Source organism: Engraulis encrasicolus, chromosome 22 (genome assembly GCF_034702125.1).
Source record: "Engraulis encrasicolus isolate BLACKSEA-1 chromosome 22, IST_EnEncr_1.0, whole genome shotgun sequence".
In the NCBI taxonomy this organism is placed as follows: Eukaryota; Metazoa; Chordata; class Actinopteri; order Clupeiformes; family Engraulidae; genus Engraulis; species Engraulis encrasicolus.
Genome location: NC_085878.1, coordinates 42,413,571 through 42,423,202, shown reverse-complemented (window position 1 = coordinate 42,423,202; position 9,632 = coordinate 42,413,571). Strand labels below are relative to the sequence as shown.

The window sequence follows — 9,632 nt, the reverse complement described above, 5'->3', positions numbered from 1 at the left end:
CACAACTAGTAGTGTTGTCTTGTTGTCCCTCCAGCACAGATGTACCTCCTCCACAGCCATACCATGATTATGCTGTTCCACCGCTGACACCAGAGGGACAACTTGAGGCGGCACGCAAGCACATCATAGAGCAAGACAAGTTAATAGCACAACTTAAAGGGACACTGTGTGAGATTTTTATTTGTTTATTTCCAGAATGCATGCTGCCCATTCACTAATGTTAACTTTTTCATGAATACTTACCACCAGCATCAAATTCTAAGTATTCATTATGACTAAAATTGCACTTTTCATACATTAAAAGGGGGATCTTCTCCATGGTCCGTCATTTTGAATTTCCAAAAATAGCCATTTTTAGCTGCAAAAATGACTGTACTTGGACCATATTTGAAAATATTTGTTTATTACTTTCATGTAAAGATCAAATTTGGCAATAGGCAGCTCAGTTTCAATGTGCAGCATAGTTGCAGTACCTTTTTTGACCATTTCCTGCACAGTGTCCCTTTCAAGATAAAGTGTTCAGTGTGTCAAGATTCCAGTGATGATAGTCAGATGTCATTTTACACAGGATTCCCAGACTATGCCACCTTTTAAAGCTGTATATATGGCTCTACAGCCCACAGCCACAAGCATAGTTGGATGCAGTCAGGCTCAAAGGCTTAAACAAACAGGGGTACAGGTCATTAGACAGGCATTTAATATCCCCAAACTAGCAACTATGGACCAGTTATTTCTCTTTCGCCTCAGACAGGGTTTTGCTGAGCAGGACCTTGCGGTGCGCTTTGGTGTCACAGTCAACTGTGAGCAGAATCTGTGTCACCTGGACTAACTATCTATACATTTTAGGATCTCTCCCCATTTGGCCTTCAAAAGCCACAGTAGATGAATGTATGCCTACTTGTTTTCAAAACACTTACCCAGACACCAGAGTCATTCTAGACTATACAGAAATATATGTGCAAATGCCTAGTTCGAAGGTACTTAACTCCGAAATCTATTCCCATTACAAGGGCAACCCAACTTTCAAAAGGCCTGATTGGTATTGCCCCGTCTGGTGAGGTGTCATTCGTTAGTGACCTGTACACAGGCTCCATATCCGACAAGGAGATTACAGAATTGTCCGGCATCCTGGCAATGCTTGAAGAAGGCGATTTAGTCATGGCAGACGAAGGGTTTCTGATTAAGGAAATGCTATCAAAATGAAATGTCTCCCTTGTGACTCCACCCTTTTTAGGCCCAAGTGGCACTTTCAATGCAGATGAAGTACCAGAAACACAAACAAGTGCAAGACTTCGTATTCGTGTTGAACGTGCGATAAGGAGAATAAAAGAGTTCCACATATATGATGGCGTCATACCCATGACACTAGTAGGCTCTGTTAACCAGATGTGGGCAGTGAGTGCAATGTTAACAAACGTCCAAGGCCCATTATTCTGAAATTATGAAAAATTCAGTCACAAGTGAAATAGGAAACATACATTGAATTGATGTTTATTTCTACAAATCTCTCATGCTTTAAGTGTGCATCATAGATCATCTTATTATACTAAATAATATATTATATAATAATGTATTTTATTATGCATACATCACTTCTCTCTGAAATTGTAATAAACAAATCTGTGAAATCCAATCATTTGTTTTGTTTACTGACTGACTTTTTTCTACAGTGCAGGCAGGAAGGAGGAGAAAAAAAAAAACTATTGAGTTTAGCGTTCATCTCTTGGTCATGGGAAAGCTCCACCTGTAATAGATCAGAAAACAAAACATTAGAAAAATGTTGTTTACAGCATATGGGTCAATGACATTTTTTTGTGTGGCAGAGGTCAGGTGATGTAATCACAGCTAGAACCATATTGTATTAATTATTTAAATTATTTGAATACTGAAATGTACCACCCTGATACTGATATGTTTGTTAGATCCATATTGAGGCTTACAGTCCTCTTGGCGCAAGTAACTTAAGTAATGCAACTGTAGTGTAATGCCATACATTTTAAATATATTAACATTGTAGTGTACGGGATTATTTTGAAAAGACAGTAACATGTGATCAGTAATGCATTACTGTTTTTGAGTAACTTGCCCAACACTGGTAATGACTAGAGTAACTAACTAACACCAAAGTCACTATGACTTCAGTACAAACACAAATAAGGTGTGGAAGTAGCACGTCTGCACTAGGCTGCTCTAATCAGATTTTCTGTCATAATTGAGATGGCTAAACTGGTAGTATTAGCTGCTGATGAATAAGCTTTAATTGCGCTATCAGGCTACACTACTCTAAAAGGCAGCCATCAGTCTGCTACTTCTCCACTCTACCCACCAAAGGCAACAACGTATTTGGTCAAAACGGACTTAAAATTGATATAACAAACTTCTTGATTACTATCCTAGCTAGATTGGAATGTCCTGTAAAGCTAACTCTTGGGCACGTTGGTAGTTGCTAGCAAAATAGCTATGCAGCTTAACAGATATGCAGCACTAGTCCAGGATGAATGTGATGCTGTATCAGTCCAGGACTAAAGATAAGCAACAACACTCCAGGATGAATGTGGCACTGTATCAGTCCAGGACTAAAGATAAGCAACAACACTCCAGGATGAATGTGGCACTGTATCAGTCCTGGACTAAAGATAAGCAACAGCAGTCCAGGATGAATGTGGCACTGTATCAGTCCAGGACTAAAGATAAGTAACAGCAGTCCAGGATGAATGTGGCACTGTATCAGTCCTGGACTAAAGATAAGCAACAGCAGTCCAGGATGAATGTGGCACTGTATCAGTCCAGGACTAAAGATAAGTAACAGCAGTCCAGGATGAATGTGATGCTGTATCAGTCCAGGACTAAAGATAAGTAACAGCAGTCCAGGATGAATGTGATGCTGTATCAGTCCAGGACTGAAGATGGGTAACAACAATCCAGGATGAATGTGATGCTGTATCAGTCCTGGACTAAAGATAAGTAACAGCAGTCCAGGATGAATGTGGCACTGTATCAGTCCTGGACTAAAGATAAGTAACAGCAGTCCAGGATGAATGTGATGCTGTATCAGTCCAGGATGAATGTGGCACTGTATCAGTCCTGGGCTAAAGATAAGTAACAACAGTCCAGGATGAATGTGATGCTGTATCAGTCCTGGACAACAGATAAGTATTGTGCATTTTTTGACCACTGTGTGGTCAAAACAGGTACTGCAACTATGCTGTTCATTGAAACTGGATTACCTATTGCCAAATTTGATCTTTTCATGAAAGTTTACTAAGTAATGAGGTAGGCTAAAATGGCCCAAGTATAGTCATTTTTGCAGCTAAAAATGGCTATTTCTGGTATTTCAAAATGTCGGACCATGGAGAAGATCCCCTTTTTCATGTATGAAAAGTGCCATTTTCCCAGTCATAATGAATACTTAGAATTTGATGGTGGTGGTAAGTATTCATGAAAAAGGTAACATCAGTGAATGGGTGGCATGAATTCTGGAAATAAACAACTAAAAATTTCACACAGTGGACCTTTAACAACAGTTCCAGGATGAATGTTCTGTAGAGTAGAGTATAACTTGAACGATCTTAGAGGGAAATTAAGGAATGTTGTATCGGCCTTGAATTAACAAGTAGTGGTAAGTGAGACTGATGATGAAACATGGTCCAGGACAAAAGTGATGAACTAAGCTTCTGCCCCTCTATTTAAACTTTGATAGCACAAATAAAGGTGTGGAAGTAGCACGTCTGCACTAGGCTGCTCTAATCAGATTTTCTGTCATAATTGAGATGGCTAAACTGGTAGTATTAGCTGCTGATGAATGAGCATTAATTGCGCTATCAGGCTACACTACTCTAAAAGGCAGCCATCAGTCTGCTACTTCTCCACTCTACCCACCAAAGGCAACTACGTATTTGGTCAAAACGGACTTAAAATTGATATAACAAACTTCTTGATTACTATCCTAGCTAGATTGGAATGCCCTGTAAAGCTAACTCTTGGGCACGTTGGTAGTTGCTAGCAAAATAGCTATGCAGCTTAACAGATATGCAGCAATAGTCCAGGATGAATGTGATGCTGTATCAGTCCAGGACTAAAGATAAGCAACAGCAGTCCAGGATGAATGTGGCACTGTATCAGTCCAGGACTAAAGATAAGCAACAACACTCCAGGATGAATGTGGCACTGTATCAGTCCTGGACTAAAGATAAGCAACAGCAGTCCAGGATGAATGTGATGCTGTATCAGTCCAGGACTAAAGATAAGTAACAGCAGTCCAGGATGAATGTGGCACTGTATCAGTCCTGGGCTAAAGATAAGTAACAGCAGTCCAGGATGAATGTGATGCTGTATCAGTCCTGGACAACAAGACAACACTACTAGTTGTGAATCAAACGGTCAATTCCTTACTGATATAAAACTGAATGCAGTAATGAATTACAAACTATGGCACAACTAAATACAATTCATTAACTTACCTCAAGGCATCCCTTCTCACATCAGGCTGGTTTTCATCCACCTCCATGGAATCTGTACTGAAAAAGAAGCACAAAGGACAGGAGAGTCACAACATACACAGGGCAACCGTGGCCTAGTGGTTAGAGAGTTGGTCTTTAAATCTGGGATTTGCAGGTTCGAATCCCCCTGACCTCTACTGACATCTTCATGGCTGAAGTATCCTTGAGAAAGGCACCTAACACAGCTCATTGACACATTGCTCCAGGGACTGTAACCAATACCCTGACAAACAATAACCAAGTCGCTTGAATAAAATTAAAGTGACAGCTAAGTGAACTGTAATGCAATGTAATAACATCACAGTTTGAAATCTTTGGGTCATGACTCAGGAGGACATGATCAATGCATACAAATAAGTTATATCTCCAGCACATAAATTAATTCTCCAGTCTTTTGTCTAAATTTAAATGTAGGCTATTCCTATGGTGAACTATTCTCTATTATTATTTTTATTATTATTATTATTATTATTATTATTATTATTATTATTATTATTATGAGGATTGGTAGACACATGTCAGTTGAATATTGACTGAACAAAGTAACCTCGGTCTGCGAATGATGATTCTCCTCTTTGGCCTCTCTGAAGTCCAGGCGAACAAAGTTGCCACAGCATCCTTTATAAGCTCTGTGATACCACGGGCGGTCTTTACAAAACACTGCTTCTCAAAGTGCTCAGAGCAAACCTTGGTCTCAGCGTTGATCTGTAACCATAAATACCAGGGTATGCATTTTAGTTCGTTAGCAAAACAACTTGATTTTAGCACAAGTAGGCCTGCCCTATGCTACTGGTTCTGGTAGCACAAAATCGGTGGCCATCGGATCGCTTACCATACAATTAAAAGCATAATCTTGAAATAGCGATCTGGAAATATCATATGAATGTAGCGTTGTGTATCCTTACTGTATCATTGGTAATTACACATTCATATTTTTTTTATTTCATCGAGGCATTCGCTTCATTAGGCTACATGAGTCATGACAAGTTTGGCGAGCTAGCTTATTTGTGCTAGCTAATGCGTATGATTGAACACAATTTCGCATCTTACCTTGAAATATGGACCAGGATCCCTCTTGACGTGATTTATCCATTCACGGCGAAGTGCCTGCTCTTTGGGGAAACGGTGGAAAGTCTGTCCACGGTAGGATTTTTTTCTCTTTGAGGACGCACATTTGGGCACACAACACTGAGGAGCCATGACAGCTGGTGCGTTGCCGAATGCACCCCTGAAGTGTACCCCTCAACGTCTTTAGAACGTTCCGGGTGGCACAAAATAAGGCGAATATTTGGAAATGCTAGTCGCCCTGTTGATGACGTACCACCTCTAATGATCCCACCTCTAATGACCCCTGATTGGTTGGCTATAACATTAATCCTGGACGAACGTTTTCACATCGGTCCAGGAGTGTTAATTACTTGGCGATATCAGATCGTGCACGTACATGCACTGGTCATACAAAGAATTTAAATTACGTTTCTTACTTTCCCATGCGGACATGGGACACTTAAGGTATGTCTGCATGGGAAAGTAAGAAACGTAATTTAAATTATTCATTTCATTGCACACAACCAGAAACCAACACACCTTTTCAGGCGCTGATTGACATATTGGTTTGGATGAGGCTGCATGTGCTACAAGTTTTCATGTTTGTTAACACTTTATAATGATGACTCCTCGTGAGTTAAGCATGAGTTAAGCATTGTTTAAAGGTACACTGTGTAAGATTTTTTTACTTCGTTATTTCCAGAATTCATGCTACCCATTCACCAATGTTATCTTCTCCATGAATACTTACCACCACCATCAAGTATTCATTATGACTGGCGAAATTGCACTTTTCACACATGAAAAGGGGGATCTTCCCCATGGTCCGCCATTTTGAATTTCCAGAAATAGCCATTTTTAGCGGCAAAAATTACTGTACTTGGGCCATGCTAGAAAAAAATTGTTTATTACTTAGTAAACTTTCATGCAAAGATAGGTAACGATTAGCTAGCCCTTTTTCAATCACGTGTTAGCCATTATCTCCTTATAATGACACATCACTTAATCATCAATAATGTTTGTTAATGATTTGTGCATGGTGAATTCACTCCCTGTGTAGGATTGTTGAAGCCTTAGTTAACCTTTTTCTTAATCATTTTTTAGTAAACTGTGCCCAATGTAACACAAATGTACACATACGACCTGTAATTTTCAACATGTTTCCAAAGGTCCACACCTCCCACCTGTAATAATTGAGTTGCACTGGCTACCGATCGCCTCCCGGATCAAGCACAAGGCCTTGAACCTTGTCTACAAAACCATCACAGGACAGGAACAGCCTCAGCTTGAGATGGCCTACCCCCAGGGCAGACTCTCGACATGATGTCTGTGTATGTGTGTGTGTGTGTGTGTTGTGTGTGTACTCGTTAAAAAAAAACAAAACAACAACAACAACAACAACAACAACAAAACACACCACTAACCCTTCTTTACATCTGCACTTGTTGTTCTGTATATTTCCTATGCACTTTGCATTTGCTAGTGATGTTGGCTATGATCATGTCCTCTTTTGTAAGTCGCTTTGGTTATAAAGCGTCTGCCAAGTGCAATGTAATGTAATGTAATGTAATAAGATGCCAATCCAGCAGTGTCAGACCCTCTGGAGGGATTAAAAAAAGGTCACAGGGATCGATACAGTTCTGTGACTCACATTTTTAAACACACACACACACACACACACACACACACACACACACACACACACACACACACACACACACACACTTTTAGCCAAAGGTTAATATATATATATATATATATATATATATATATATATATATATATATAATATAATTGCAATCTTACCTCTATGAAAATGACTAATGTTTACAAATCCTCCAAGCCTCATCTGGAGGATAGCCCATAGTTACACACTAGCAAACTCAGTTTCTTGTCTTATCGTCACATGACCACATTGCTGACATCCTTCTCTTCTCCTGTCCAATGTGAAAGGTAGCCAATATCATAGATATACTTCGATGAGGCTTGTGATGTGCATAATCTAGAAAGCAGTAGAGTAGGGTAGAGTATCATTTATTAATTTCAATGGAAATTAAGGTGTCCAGTAGCTTACATACATAACTACAGAAGAAGACACAAAGACATTACACACAACATTGCACATGTATTCACCATAGGCCTACATACATATAATCGCAAAGTCATCACACACACACACACACACACACACACACACACACACACACACACACACACACACACACACACACACACACACACACACACACACACACACACACACACGCACACACACCAGCAACAACTGGAACAATATCCAAAGTGTCCAGGTGCCAAAGTCACTATGTCCAAGGAAGTAAGAAATCCAGGGTCAAAGTAAGAAACGTAAGCAGAGAGATAGAAAGAAACAAAGGTAGAAAGAGAAGGAGAGAAAGACTAAATGAGCGAAAGATGAAAAGAGAGGAGTAGATAAAGACACACTGAGGAAGTGTGAGAGAGAAATGATGAGCTTGTCAACTGCATTCCCCAGGTGTGAGGAGAGCAGAGCGGAGCAGAGGGGCTGGTGTGCAGCTGATTGCCAGGGCTGATGGGTTATCACCGTGGGCACCGTGGGTGATGAGAGCTCCCAGAAGGTGCTGCATGATTCACTCACATCATAACACAAGCGCACCTGCGTGAAGCTGACACCCCCCCCCCCCGGACCCCAAATGCTGAAATAACACTATAGATTGTAGGCCCTAAGTGCTATGTTTGTCTCGGATACTGCTGTAAAAAAAATCGTTTGTGGTATTAATAAAATAATAACATAATAATAAAATAAAACAGCTGTAACTGTACAAAACAAGTGATTGAAGCGTTAATATTCACAGCACATATGAGCACAAACAAATTGCCTTTGCTGGAGACTACTTTGGAGAAATTTGTCCGTGGAGGGGGGGAAATGTATTAAATGTTGCGTATTTGAGTATTTAAATTACTCAAAAGCCTTAATATCTCAAAAGATTTTGTTTGGTTCTAAGGGGGGGGGCAGCTTCACGCAGGTCACAACCGCACACACAGGAAAACACACACATCCGGCACCACAACAACCACACACACAGGAAACCACACACATTCAGCACCACAACAACCACACACACAGGAAACCACACACATCCGGAACCACAACAACCGCACACACAGGAAACCACACACATTCAGCACCACAACAACCACACACACAGGAAACCACACACATCCGGAACCACAACAACCGCACACACAGGATACCACACACATATGACACGCAACAACCACACACACAGGAAACCACACACATCCGGCACCACAATGGCCTACAGCTCTGTGTCCATTACTTATGAAAGACACCGGAAGGGTTGAGAGAGAGAGAGAGAGAGAGAGAGAGAGAGAGAGAGAGAGAGAGAGAGAGAGAGAGAGAGAGAGAGAGAGAGGATGAGAGGGAAACAGGGTAATGCAGGGAGAAAGAACATGATAAAGGGACAGATAATCACACAAAGATAGAATGACAAGGAAAGGGAAAAGACAGACTCAGAGAATGAGAGTGGCTCAGATAACCCCCCCCAACCCCCCCCCCCCCCCCCCTCCCCCCCCCCCCCCCCCCCGAGTCACCATGCAACACTCTGTTCCAGTAAAAAAGGGTAATCTACATAAGGAGCTTATTGTAAATGAAATGTTCCTAACAGCTGACATTCGTCTGGACCAGTGATCAGCATGCCACCTCACCAGCATGACACCTCTCTCGCTCACCCTCCATCACTCAACCTCCCTCTTCCCTTCTCTCACCCACTCACCCACTCTCCCCTCTCACTCGCTCACCTGCTCAACCGCCTGACCATCTCAACATCTCACCCTCTCTCACCGTTTCCCTCTCCACCCCTCTCTCCTCTCCTCTCCTCACCTCACTCCTCTCCTCTCTACTCTACACTCCTCTCCTCTACACTCCTCTCCTCTCCTCTCCTCTACATTCCTCTCCTCTCCTCTCCTCTCCTCTACATTCCTCTCCTCTCCTCTCCTCTCCTCTCTGCTCTCCTCTTCTCTCGCCTCTCCTCTCCTCTCCTCTCCTCTCCTCTCCCCTCCTCTCCTGTG

At 41.5% G+C, this 9,632-nt stretch overlaps 2 protein-coding genes across 3 annotated transcripts in view; one reads left to right on the top strand and one right to left on the bottom strand.

The window, feature by feature from the left end:
* Positions 1 to 435, top strand: part of LOC134439218 (THAP domain-containing protein 2-like) — a 1,756-nt gene extending 1,321 nt beyond the window's left edge. Inside the window, exon 4 of one of the 2 annotated variants that reach the window (XM_063189107.1) lies at positions 35 to 435. In XM_063189107.1, coding sequence (XP_063045177.1) covers positions 35 to 218 — 184 coding nt within the window. In that variant the 3' untranslated portion in view covers positions 219 to 435. Of the gene's footprint in view, positions 1 to 12 lie in introns of both variants that reach the window. The other variant, XM_063189108.1, reaches the window with a different exon arrangement.
* Position 436: 1 nt separating this feature from the next.
* On the bottom strand, positions 437 to 5,911 carry LOC134439219 (THAP domain-containing protein 2-like). Its single transcript, XM_063189110.1, has 4 exons — positions 5,550 to 5,911; positions 5,047 to 5,204; positions 4,461 to 4,517; positions 437 to 1,744 (listed from the first exon to the last, which is right to left on the bottom strand). Exons 1-4 carry the CDS (start codon positions 5,697 to 5,699, stop codon positions 1,717 to 1,719), a joined length of 393 nt encoding a protein of 130 aa, XP_063045180.1. The 5' UTR covers positions 5,700 to 5,911; the 3' UTR covers positions 437 to 1,716.
* Positions 5,912 to 9,632: the final 3,721 nt, after the last annotated feature.